The 14,027-nt window shown below is 43.7% G+C and overlaps 1 protein-coding gene across 1 annotated transcript; it reads left to right on the top strand.

Moving 5' to 3' along the window:
- The first annotated feature begins 2,715 nt into the window (after window positions 1-2,715).
- Window positions 2,716-14,027, top strand: LOC133774423 (granzyme A-like). The gene is made up of 5 exons (XM_062212094.1): window positions 2,716-2,780; window positions 7,175-7,322; window positions 9,103-9,244; window positions 11,858-12,130; window positions 12,986-14,027. Exons 1-5 carry the CDS (start codon window positions 2,720-2,722, stop codon window positions 13,136-13,138), a joined length of 777 nt encoding a protein of 258 aa, XP_062068078.1. The 5' UTR covers window positions 2,716-2,719; the 3' UTR covers window positions 13,139-14,027.

Genomic DNA, 14,027 nt, shown 5'->3' on the forward strand with positions numbered 1-14,027 from the left:
CCTGGACACTCTACCCCCAAATCCCTTATCCCTTTGTGGAAACTCATAAACACTAAATAAACCAATTATCACCCCTCTTTATCCATCCCTTCTTTCCCATTCTTATGGCCATTGTTCGTTCAGATCTGGACAACAACCTCTTAATCACCCTGTCTCTAGCTTCATTCTCTCCTTTATCACTGGCAGCTCCTGGCCTCGCCTCCCAACACGTGTGTTTGCCCTCCCCTCTGTGAAGTACCCCATGCTCAATACACATACCTCTAGGTTAAAATTGTGTATTTCTATGAAAACACTGTTCTGAGACAATTTCTAGATTTCCAGTTGCCAACAGATGGTTGCCCCTCGAGCCTCTTACAGACTCACCTTCAGGAGCTGCTGTTGTTTCCACATTGGTGCCAGGGTGGTCTCTTTTGAATGAAGACAGATTGCATAAATAAATAATCAAGTCTTCACCAGCACCCCACTGTCCTGTGACATCTATAGACCTTATCTATCCTGGAGCTAACAGTTATCCATTCTCTCTAACCACATCACCCACTGCTTCCCACATGGAGCTTCCTGATTCACTGGGTGAGTTATAGTCTGCCATATAATCCAGGTCCTTCAGGCCAGAAGGGAAATGGGAAAATTCCTTGACATCTCATACCCCAATGCAATGAGAAAGCCCAAGGTGGGTGAAAGCTGGACCACAAAAGAGTAAGTTAAGGTGATGCTGGATGGTGTCTACAGGAAGTTGGTTATAGCCGATGCTCAGGAGGTTACCACAGTAATAACTGGGAAGGAATACACAGTCTAGGGAGATGAGGCAGAGATCATCTGGGGTGCAATAAAAGGTATGATACACAAGTCCTTACTGCCCTACCACTCCTTGACTCCTTCCCTGTGGAGGGCTAAAGGGAGGTTTATCGCAGTGAGGATCCTCTTGCAGCCAGACACAATCTCTAAATGGGCATGGGAGGTAATGAACTTCTATTTATATAAATAAAAATTAAATTTAAAAAAGAGGTAATGAGGCATGGAAAGCCCAAGACACTGTGGCAAAAACAACCTGAATGAAAGATCTCGGTGAACAAGACCCCAGCAGAAAGAACGGGCCATCAAAGAAGTAGGCACCTTTCTCTGAAGGGAGGAAGGAACCTCCACTGTGATATGGCCTTGATTAAACAAGTTCAGAGTTGGTGAATTCAAGGGGCCTCCATGGCCTTGACAGCTCATGGCAAGAGCCTCGGGTGATCACTGATGTCATAAATAAGAGTGTCAATTGTTAAATCAACAACAGGAGTCACTGGGCACATGCTCCCCATGTAGGATCTCTGTCCTTAATGTGTTTTACTATGAGAGTTAACAATAACACTACTAGTCGAACAGTACTCTATATCTTGTGGGGTTGTGTGGGCGCAGTCTGTTGAAACCTTTGCTTAGTATATACTAAGTTGATCTTCTGTATATGAAGATAATTGAAAATGAAACTTGATGAAGAGTGGGATGGGAGAGGGAGTGGGAGATGGGAGGGCTGCGGGAGGGAGGGAGGTTGAGGCGGGAGCCACAACAATGCAAAAGTTGCACTTTGTCAATTCACATTTATTAAATAAAAAATAAATAAATGAATGAATGAATAAGTAGAGGTAATGAGGGCTGGCACCGTGGCGCACTAGGTTAATCCTCCACCTGCAGCGCTGACATCCCATATGGACTCCAGTTCGGGTCCCGGCTGCTCCTCTTCCCATCCAGCTCTCTGCTGTGGCCTGGGAAAGCAGTAGAACGTGGCCCAAGTGCTTGGGCCCTTGCACCCACATGGGAAACCAGGAAGAAGTACCTGGCTCCTGGCTTCGGATCGGCGCAGCTCAGGCCATTGTGGCCATCTGGGGAGTGAACCAACGGAAGGAAGACCTTTCTCTCTGTCTCTCCCTCTCACTGTCTATAACTCTACATCTCAAATAAATAAATAAAAATCTTTAAAAAAAAAAAAAGAGGTAATGAACAGAAGTACAATCTGTCATGCCAGTCCCACTTGAAATACCTCATCGCCCTTCTCTGCCACCTACTCCAGAATTTTCTCAAGCTTGGATGGCAAGTGGGCTGGTTTCTCTCTCTTGAGAATGTCAAGGGGTGGACATTTAAGCTTCTGCATTCATGAACCAATGCTATTATTGTAAGAGTGGGTTAATTATTGGGAGTGGGTTCCTGATAAAAGGCTATGTTCTGCCCATCCCCACCCACCCACCACCATCTCTCTCTTTGTCTCTGTCTCTCTCTCTCTCTCTGTCTGAAGGCCCTTGCTAGCAACCACAGCCCCTTGGACTTCCCAACCTCTATTCTTTTCTCCAGTCTCTATTCTTTTTAAGTTACCCAGTTCCAGGCATTCTGTTACAGCAGCCCAAAATGGACTGAGACCACTTGAATTCTCATGTTAAAATGAAAATGTTGTCAAAGAAGAGCAATTTTAATTTAATTTCTTAAATTAACACAATCTGTGATGTCACATTTGCCATTTAGGTAGGAGACGTGTAACCTCAGAGGAAATAACCTCACTTGTGAAACAAATAAGAAACCACACCACAGACAAATTAAGGGTATCTTCCAGTAATAAACATCAAAATCTTCAGCATCACAGCAGAGAAAGAGGGGAAAAAAGAAGCCACATCCTTGGTGTTTCATCATATATCACCCGTGTGGACACCTGAAAGTAAACGGTCTCCATATGCAGAGAACAGAAGCCATGAAAATCTCATTCCGTTTTCCTGTTCCTGCTGCCATCTCTCTCCTCCTCATTCCTGGAGGTAAGACGTATTTTTCATATGCTTCTCAGTCTTGTTCATGAAAACGTAAAGGCCCACATTGATTTAATTTATGCTTAACATTATGTAAAAGGGAAAAAGAAGCCATAGCTTAATTTCCAATCATTTTCAATGCCATCTAAAAGAAGCACTGGCTTTTTAAGAAGAAAATGTACCCATATGTCCACAGCAAAAAATATGAGAGCATTAACTATATCTGGTGGCTGTCATAAATTCAGTGCAAATCTACAGCAAACTCTTAAATGAAAACTTGCCAAAGCCATGAAATATGTGATATATGGATTATTTATTAACTGGATCTCCTAGTCATGTACATATGTACAACTGAATGGCAATAGGTCTCAGATAAATCTCAAAACTTTTAGTTTCCAAATTTGTGTGTTTATTTCTAATGGCAAAAGTGGTGAAGAAAATAATAACATAAATTTATAATAATCCAATGAACTATATGCCTATATATATATACGTATTTGCCAACTCTTAAAATTAAAAATAGCAGTATTCTAAATGCTTTACATATATTAATGCATTTAATCTTCTTCAGTGCCATTTTACAGATGAGGAAATGACATAGAAATATTAAGTAAATGTACTAAAGTTCATCAACTGTTAAGTACTAGGGTTAGGATTTGAACCCATGGTTCCTGTTCTTAACCATGTACCAAGATAAAGCTCAATGATACCTTCAAAGCCAGGTACTTAACCTGGGATCCACAAGCTCATTCAAAGTCATGGGTGAATATCAAAAAGTCTGTAAATTTCCCAAAACTGTAGGCAAATATTTACATGCATATGGGCATCTTACTTTACCAGATTGTCACACAGCTCTGTATTTCAAAAGAAACAGGAAAAAAAGCCACTGTTTTGGAAGACAGTTCTTTATGATGGGAAAAAAAATATAGTTTTGCATGATGTGGAGCTGGGTTAGAATATTGCTTTGCCATTTATTACTGTATGAAAATGGGCAAGTGAACTGCCCTTTCCAAAATTCTTCCTCCTTATCTCCACATGGAAAGACTAGCAGCCACCTTCCAACACAATGAAAATTAGAGCAAGTATCTAGCATTAATGAATGGCTGTTAAATCACAGATATTTACATTATTATTGTTACTCTAGTTGCTGTTTTTTCCTTTGATTTTTTTAAATATTTATTTTATTTATTTGAAAGATAGTTACAGAGGTAGAGTCAGAGAGAGGTCTTCCATCCACTGGTTCAGTCCCCAGATGGCCACAACGGCCGGAGCTGCGCAGATCTGAAGCCAGGAGCCAGGAGCTTCTTCTGGGTCTCCCACATGGATGCAGGGGCCCAAGGACTTGGGCCATCTTCTACTGCTTTCCCAGGCCATAGCAGAGAGCTGGATTGAAAGTGGGGCAGCCGGGACTAGAACCAGCGCCCATATGGGATGCTGGCACTTCAGGCCAGGGCTTTAACCCGCTGGCCACAGTGCCAGCCCCTTTTCCTTTGATTTTAATATGACTTACTAAAATATTTTAAACAATACACTTGCCATGAAATATTGTGAGATTTTTAAGGCCACTAATAGCGGCCAGGCTGACACTGAGACAATCCAACCTATAGTGGGGAAGTGAACAGTCTAAGAATGATGGGCAGGCAGGAGAAGAGGCTCCTTCCCATTCTGCCCTGGCTATGTGATGGTTGAGTCTTAACTGCTTATTGAACTTTAAGAAATTGCCTGACACTTTCTATCTCCCTGATACATGGAGGACATGGATATTATTCTAAAGCTACTTGAAATTCTGAGGGAGGAGAAACACTGTTTATGTTGAAGACAATAAATCCAGAAAGGTCATGGAAAATCATAGACACCACAATAAATTTAACCTAAACAATTAAATAGTAGCAAGTTTAGGTAGAGTCTTAAAAAATCACTTTACTAAGCAGCTAAAATTTTAAGAACTGGCTCTAAGATACCTGTCACATCTGGACTTCGAAATTATCTAAACAAGGTAAGTCCTTATGGCAATTTAATATTACTCTGTGGGCAACTTGTTCTATGTCACAATTGCCAACCATGCTGCCTCTCACTTACAGCAGCCTGACACTTGAATTCTCCGCTGGCCCCAGCTGCAGAACTATCACACACCTCTCAATTTCCTTTAGGGAAAAAAAAACAGCCTTCTCCATGAAGACTTCACCAGCTCTCTGCCAACGGCATTCTCTCATGTCTCTGGATTCCTCTGCTTCTCGTATACACCCCAAGGCACTATGCACACTCTCTAGCATGGGGATTGTCCATGCCACTGGCTATAGCCTTTTCCTATATAACTTCCTACTGCTAAAGCTCTTTGATGGCAAGAACAGTGTTTCATTCATCCTTGCATCCATTTTCACAATATTGAGTCAAATGTAATTGCCGAATAATTGCATGGAAAAAATTAAATGAATGTTAATTTCTTAGGGAAGAGGTCTTGTCATGATTTCAGCCTGGGATTAAAAGTGTAAGTAAGAGTGCAGTTAAGGAATTTGCTTTTGGCTTTCTCTACTGGGGGCATTCACCAGCATTTGTTCTTTAGCCACAATGTATATTTTATAGCTCCATCCCTTTTTTTAGCTCATCAATCTCACCCCCATTTTCCATACAAATAATAACAAAAAGGAGAAACAAGATAAAATAAGTAAAAGTCACTAAAAATCTACAACTTTGGTATTTATAAGGTGAACAGTCTTATTCATTGCTGATGCAGCTTGCTCAGGGAGCCTGAAGAACATGAGGCTCATGAAAACAAGACAATGGGTTTAGTTTCCTTGTAAACTGATTGTCCCCAAGGATCTTTCTCAAGCGATAGGAGGCAACAGTGTCCCTCCTTGCACAGATGCATGTCTTATTAACAAGGAACTTTTTCATCCATGGCAGTTCAACAAGGCTCTCAATAATCTGCCTCTGAATCCGAGGACAGACGATAGCCCCCATCCAACTCAGGAGCAGAAAGGCTAAGTTTGGGGACCAGAACCAAGTCACAAGTGTCCAGCCAAGAATACTACATTCCCTGCTCTCTCTCCTCCAGCCCTCTAACCTTGACCAGGTCCTCCTGGCTATCCCACTTCTCATCAAATGGCTCCCTTGTGAAACACTCTCAACTATGCCTGAACAAAGGAGCAAAAATAGCATAAATCATTGCTTTCCTAGACTTAGTCACTGCCTTATTCAGCCCACAGCTGCTCTGGAAGCCACTTGCACCAGAATCATCTGGGGTACTTCTTCAAAACGCAGACTCCCTGGCTCACTCCAAAGGTGGGTCTAGAGAATCAGCACTTGAAGTTAGCATTCCGAGTTATTATGATACTGAGGCTTGAGAACTCTTACTCAAAAAGAGAAGCATTTCTGTAGGTTTAACAACGTAAAAAAGAGAAAAAAGATAAATCAATTTAGACATGTGCCAAAAAAATAAAAGTCTAACATAGTAGGAGTGCTTACTCATAATAAAACAACCCAAAACTGAGTATAGGTCGAATATCCCTTACTCAAAATGCTTGGGATTGAAAGTTTCAGATTTTAGATTTTCTCAGATTATGGCACTTTACTTACATATAATGAGATATCTTGGGGTCAGAAGCCAAGTCTAACCATGAAAATCATTTATGCTTCATGTACAATGTTTATACATAGCCTGAAGGTAATTTTACAGTATTTTTCACTGTTCTATACATGAAACAAAAGCTTCATGGGTGGTGTTCCACTCAAAAAGTTTTAGATTTGGAAACATTTCAGATTTCAGAGAGTGTTTTAAAGATTTCTTTATTTATTTATGTGAAAGGCAGAGCAACAGAGAAGGAGGGTCAAAGAGATAGAGATCTTGCATCCTCTGGTTCACTCCCCAAATGGCCACAACAGCCAGGGCTGGGCCAGGCCAAACCCAGGAGCCAGGAACTCTATCTTGGTCTCCCACATTGATAGAAGGGGCCCAAGTGCTTGGACCATATTCCGTGGCCTTTCCAGGTGCATTAGCAGGGAGCTTTATCAAAAGCAGAGCAGTGGGCACTTGAACTGGTGCTTCTCCATTGAATGCTAGTGTCACAAGCAGCAAATTAACCGACTGTGCCACAATATCAGCCCCAGATTTCAGAGTTTCTGATGAGGGGCACTCAACCTATACTCAACTTACCAAAAGAAAACACTCTCAAGCAACTACGTGTTGCAGGAAACAGAATTATAGTCAAGAATTCTACAGGAAAAAGCTCTAAACCAGAACCAGCTGGGCTGCTTGAGCTACTTTCCCTCTTACTGAGCGCTTGTCCATGAACTTGCACTGAATCTACTCATTATAGCCCAACTCATTATAGCCCAACTTGGGGGCTGGGCTATGCATGCATGACTGGATAGGACAGAAATTCACTTTGAATCATTCATTTCAGTTCTTCTAGAGTGCTGTGAGGGAATTATAGGAGGAAAAGAAGTGCCACCTTATGGAAGACGCTACATGGTCCTAATAAAAGGGCTGGAAGTTTGTGCAGGGGCTTTGATCAAAGACAACTGGGTGCTGACAGCTGCTCACTGTGACCTGTAAGTACTTCCGAGCTCCTCATTCTCAATGCTGAGAGGTGAAAATGATTATCAAGTCCAAAGCCAAAAGGAAGTGGGGATGGAGAAGAAAGCAGGCAAGCACATTACAACTTATTATACTATTTACTTCTGAAAGCAAAGGCTAGATGCAATAGAACAAGATTGAAATGTGTGATCACTTTATTATATTATTTTGATTTTTCACTATAGCTAGTAATATTATTAAAATGTTTAAACACAGGAAAGATAAAAATAATGATAATCTAATCAAGCCCATATAGTCACTGTTAGTATTTTGGTATATTTCAATCCAGAATTTTTTCATGAGTATATTTTACAAAGTAGATAAAATTGAATGTCCTCTATGATTACAGATGGCTACCTATATGTGATTGGTGTCATTCCATGTCAATGCATATTAGATTGATCCATTAAAAATTACTCCTATTTGACTGTTTAATTTTTAATGATAGCAGTTTCCTGTGATCAAACTTATGGTTTTATTAGTCATTATTCGAAAGACAGAAAAATGATAGTCAATCCCTTTTGTTGCTAAGCAATATCTTTTATCTCCTTGATGACATTAGTGTAAATTGCATAAACAAAAAAAGGGGGGCCTGGGGTAGTGATGTAGTGGGCTAAGCTGCACCTGGGAAAACAGCAGAAGATTTGAGGAGTGAACCAGTGGATGTAATATCTCTCTCTCTCTCTCTCTCTCTCTCTAACCCTACCTTTCAAATAATTTAAAAAGGGGGTGGGGGAGCTAAAATTAATTCTCACAAAAAAAAAGATTCAAATAGATTTACACACACTGTTGTATAAAACGAGAGTTTGTCAAGTAAGAACTTCAGCACAAATTTCACTGGAAATAAATTGAGCCACTTAATCAACAGGACTGCTTGGAGTAAAGTCTGCACAACAAATCAGGCAATGTTTTTTGCCTCCTGGGAATAGCCATCATTACATTCATCAGCTGGATTCAGGACTAGTCCTAGTTTGCTCTCTCTCTCTCTCTCTCTCTCTCTCTGTGTGTGTGTGTGTGTGCATGAACATGCTCACCATGCAGAAGCACAGGCACTGATGTCGACTCAACTTTAAATTTTCAGTATAAAGCCAGGTCGTTGCAACTTGTAAAAGCATGACTCTGGTCAACTACTCTTATCTTTGAAGACTTCAGTGAAACACACTATTGGCCAGAAGCATAGAACAGCAAACCTGCTACTCCTGCTCTAGTTCTTGGGTTTAGCCTCTTTAATCCAGTTGCCGATGCAGGTCACTAGGAGAGGGCTTTATTCTACCAATCCAAAGCAGGTGGAGAAACTGGCAGCTCCTCCTTCAGCAGCCCCTGGCAAAGCCAAGCTCCTCCTTGCCCTGGCAGCCCCAGGAAATGGCCATGCCCACCTTCACCCAGGAAGACCCTGCTCCAAGTCAGCACCCAGCAGATCTCTCCAGGCCTTTATAACCCAGTGTGCTTGCCTCTACCAAACGGTCTGGGACTCCCTTCCCATTGCTTCCTCCTTGAAAAGATGGAGTGAGGCTAAAGCCATGTGCCATAACACACACACACACACACACACACACCCCACACCCACCTTTATATTTTTAGTAAAAGGTCCTAAAACGCCAAAAGAAAACTGCTCCATAAGCTCCCTGTGTCTCGCTGTGCTTGTGTATAAACAGGAAGCCATGTGCAAACACTGATCAGACTCGACTAAGTGCAGCCCATGGTCTAGCTGCAACCATTCTCTCACATTAAGTTCTATGTTGTTGCTTTTTCCAGAAAGGGAGAGCCTCAAGTTATTCTTGGGGCCCACACCGCATCCCATAAAGAGAAGCTTGAGCAAGTATTTTCCATTCAAAGGGCAATTTCCTATCCATGCTATGACCCGCAGACATTTGAAGGGGATCTTCAACTCCTTCAGGTAAAGACGTTTCTTTTTTAATAACTATTTTGAAAGAGTAAACATTCTTACCCACTTAGGCTCCCAAGGTTCTCTTTTGCCTGCAGTGTGGAGCCACTAGAGCCTAGCTAGGACACAGAACTGCAGCCACAGATGTTCCTTGCTATCTGATCATCAGTGACAGAGATACATAAGCAGAGGACCTGCAAAGCACTGTGTTCAGAAAAGCTTCCTCCTGGGCTAGGGAAAGAGAGGCAAAGGCCTTCCAGGCAAGAAAAGGAGCACGAGATGTCATTTAGAGGAAGAGAGGAGAAAAAGGAATTATTGGGATTTGAGAAAGAGGCATGCGCTGAACATAGACCTCAAAGCCAAGCCTTGCAAACCTGGACAAGAAAGCTGAACTTGATGCACAAGGAGACGGGGAAGGGCTTTGAGTAGGGAAGTGACATGATCAGACTGGCTGTGGAAGTCCTCATTCTGGTTGCTGTACAGACAGTGGAATAAAGGGAGGTGAGATTGCAAGGCAGGGTGTGCACAGGAGGTTCCCACTAATCTAAAGAGGCCCATGGTGAGCTCATCAGTAGGAGTTAAAAGGAGGCCGAGGGGCTCTGCACAGCCTCATCGGCAGGAGGCTGAGCCTAACTGCTTCCGGCAAAACCTCCACACTCCTTGCCCTCCAGTTCTTACAGTTTGGCCTCCCACACTACAGTGCCTTGAGGTTGCCAGGCCAGGCCTCACCCTCAAGGCATCACCCCTCCCCCAGGCTCTATTCCAAACAGCTTCCTAGGCAGAAAAGGACAACTCCCTCCCTGGCCCCCAGAGGGCACTCCAGGGCCTACTTCCCTATTGAGTATTTCTCTAGAATTTAACACTGATGTACTTTTGATTGTGTTTGCTTCTCTGCATCTCTCCCTAGAACGTAAGCACATGGTTAAGTATTTTCGTCTATTTATTTCTATGTACTCTGACACCTGGAAGAGTGATTTTGAATAAGGGATGGAATTAAGCCACCCAGTGACAATGTGAATTAAGAGAAGGGAATGGGTTCTGGACTCAGATTTCAAGCAAGTGGTAGAGCCATGGGTGGGTCTGCTTGAAGGCCTAAAGCTCTTGCCTTTACAAAGCGGTAGGGTAAGTGGGGAAGGTGAGCCATCTCTGCCATTGGAGTAGGGTCAGAGAGCTCCCTCCTACCTCTGGCACTGTGGCTAGTAGTATGATGCTGCTAAGAAAACCATAAAAGGGGTGTCAGGATTTTTTGGTTAACTCTCCAGGGTTAAAACCAGATTTGGGCCGGCGCCGTGGCTCAACAGGCTAATCCTCCGCCTAGTGGCGCCGGCACACTGGGTTCTAGTCCCGGTCGGGGTGCTGGATTCTATCCCCGTTGCCCCTCTTCAGTCCAGCTCTCTGCTGTGGCCCAGGAGTGCAGTGGAGGATGGCCCAAGTGCTTGGGCCCTGCACCCTGTGGGAGACCAGGATAAGCACCTGGCTCCTGCCTTTGGATCAGAGTGGTGCGCCGGCCGCAGCGGCCATTGAAGGGTGAACCAACGGATTTGGAGTCATTGTGACCCTGTGTGCTTGAACAACACGAGAGTTTGGTTGGACTGATCCTTCCAAACAGAGGCCTCCCTGACCACTTCTGATGCATTCATGAAGTCTCCAAGTCCCCTGATCCTCTTAACCCACGGAGCCAGCCAACAACGGTGCAGGCTGTGAGAAGGTAGCACAGAGAGAGAAGTACACAAGCGCACATAGGTGTGAGCAGTCCTGTTCTATGCCATGGCCATGTCACTTTGTCAATGTTCAGAGAGGGGATAGCAGCACAAGCAACTCAGAGGGGCCACCTAAGACGGGGGACAGTCTAGTGGCAGCAAGTGGGGCTTGAAAACAGTACAGGGACAGGAATATGATAGTGCCACTGCCACTGAGCTCCTGTGCTTTCCCAGATCCACCGTGAAAGAACTTCCTCCACAGGTGAGGCAGGAACAAATGAAATAACTAGAACTCATCTCTCCACCCTCTACTTAACCTGCCCTCAACACTCAACACTGCCTACTCTCCTTGCCATGAACTTTTGGCAAGAGAGAGGTCAAGGTGATGAGCCTGAGCCAATAAGAGTGCAACAAAGAGAAGGGCAGAGCCTGGGTGAGCACCTGAATGCACGTGAGACCCTCAAGCTGGTTGGTCCCTGTTTGGAGAAGGGAAGCCACATTGCCTCCCAAGTGGAAAATGAGGACACTGACCCCTCTCTCATCCTTGCCCCATTGCACCAGGAGCCCGGAGTTGCTTCCGCTGCTCTCTGCACCAGTCAGTTCACAAATCTAAGACCACCTGAATAAAGATGATCTGGGTCTCCTTTACAGTTTCAAGCACAGAACTGTCAGTCACCACTGATACCATTGACAGTCAACTGAAGTGAAGTTTACCTGCACAGACCTAGTAAAAGACCTGAAAAGGGATACTGTAGCTTTTAAAAATCAATTACCAATTTCTGAGACAGGTTGGAATGTGTCTTGGGCCACGTCCTTCACAAGGGACCATGCTAAATAAGTAAGATATGTATTCCAACCCATGCTAGTTTCTGGGTTGTGTTACTGTGGCCCTTGTCTAAAACTCTATCTCCTGAACTTTTTCTAGCTGAAAGGTAAAGCGACAATCACCAAAGCTGTAGGAATACTTCCACTACCCAGAACAGGAGAAGATGTCAAGCCTCACACCAAGTGTCACGTGGCAGGATGGGGCAGCACCAAAAAAGACTCGTGCAAGACTTCCAATACCTTGAGAGAAGTCAATGTCACTGTGATAGACAGAAGAGTATGCAATGATGCAAAGCACTATAATCTCAAGCCAGTTATTGAAAACAGCATGATCTGTGCTGGTGGCAGAAAAGGTGAAGATGATTCATGTCAAGTGAGTAAAGCTTTTGACTGTTTTGGGGATGTGGGAATTAAGGTTAAAAGAGAGTGCCTAGGAAGAACAGCAGGCACTACAGTTTATGTCCAAGGCTGCCAGGACCACTGCTGGTCTGCTCCTTTGTCTCGTGTGAAACCTGCTCAGAGAACGTTCCCTCCTTACTAGTGATCATTCTCAGTGTCTCACTGAGTGGTCGTTCTTGGCAGCTCTCTCAACAATGATCATGAGAGCTGGTGCTTATCAGGTGCCAGGGACTGTACCAAGTTCTACAGTACCCTGTTGTACTACTTAATACTCAAATGATGTGATCAGATAGGCACTAACACTATTATTTACAGATGAGAGAACTGAGGTGTAAAAATTTACTTAACGTCCCCCAGTGAAATAACCTGGTGGCAATGCAGAGGACTCGGATTCGGACCAAGACCATCTTTCCCCCAACATCTGTATTATCCTTCTCCATGTCCTCTTGGTGTGCCAAGGCTTGACCAGGGTTTGAAACTCTTTAGAACTCAGGATCCGTAAGGGGTTTACAAAGTCAGGGAGCATGTCACGGGAGCTGATGAATCCAACAAAGGAAAATCCCTAAAACCTGTCTGAAACACCACCAGTGCTTCGTGGTCTCAGTTAGCTGAGCTGGTGGTTGAGATCCCATCTCAAGCCTTCTAGTGGCTCTGTGTTAAGTGATGTGACGGCAGACAATTAATAAAGGATTTTTAAATTAGCCTTTAAGTAAGGAAAGGGAGAAGAGAGAACATGTGAGTGAAATGTGGATAAGCAAACGGATGAATGAATGAGTGAATGATTATCTTTGGGAAGCACCCATGGAAAACACACGACTTTCTGTTGCAGGGGGACTCTGGAAGCCCTCTCATCTGCAACAACATTTTCAGGGGTGTTACTTCATTTGGAAAATGTGGTAACTCCCAGAAGCCTGGAATCTATATTCTCCTTACAAACAAGTATCTCAGCTGGATTAAGAAAACCATTGCAGGAGCCATCTGACCTGCCTTCTTCACAGCAGAGATCCGAGGGACCACCTGGAGATGTCAAGAAAGGGGGTTTTAGCTTGATGCATCCCAAGAAGCACCTCTACAATGTCCTGTGCGCAAATGACAGCTTGTCTGAAACAATTCATTAGCAAAAAGGCAGCTTCCTGCTCTCACGCTTGCATGACCACTTCAGACTGCATCGTCACACTTACTCTCTAGCCACAGCAAGAGATGCCCTTAAGAACAGGTTTTTCAGTTCAGTGCCTCTTGGCTTTATGTGGAATTTGAGAACTGTCACTTTCATGTTTGCTGTTAAAAGAAAATCAAGGGGCCTGCACTGTGGCACAGCGGGTTAAGCTACAGCTTACGACATAGGTATTCCTTATGGGAGCACAGGTTCAAGTCCCAGGCGCTCCACCTCTGATCCAGCTTCCTGCTAATACGCCTGGGCAGGCAGCAGAGATGATATAAGTGCTTGCATTCCTGGCTCTTGCCTTTGGCCTGGTCCAGCCCTGGCTGTTTCAGCCATTGGGTAGTAAATCAGCAGATGGAAGATCTCACTCTGTCTCTCCCTCTCTTCCTTTCAAATAAATAAATTGCTTAACTTTTTCAAAAAATCATCAATCCCAGAAAAAGAATATGCTCTGTTCTTGGGACTGAGAGCCCAACATTCTACTCAGTGTGGGAGGAAGGGGTGAGATGAAAGGAGTTCACTTCTGACTGTACACTCCTGTATATTTTACATTTAAAAACCGCTTAAAGACTATGAGAAATGCTGAGTGTGTGTTTTAGATATTTGGGGAATTTAAGGCTAGGGATGGTTCAGGACAACTGTATCACTGAATTACAACTAGACTGAAGTTTCATATACTTGTATGCTTCCTTTTGCTTTAGCTAGCCAA

Source organism: Lepus europaeus, chromosome 15 (genome assembly GCF_033115175.1).
Source record: "Lepus europaeus isolate LE1 chromosome 15, mLepTim1.pri, whole genome shotgun sequence".
In the NCBI taxonomy this organism is placed as follows: domain Eukaryota; kingdom Metazoa; phylum Chordata; class Mammalia; order Lagomorpha; family Leporidae; genus Lepus; species Lepus europaeus.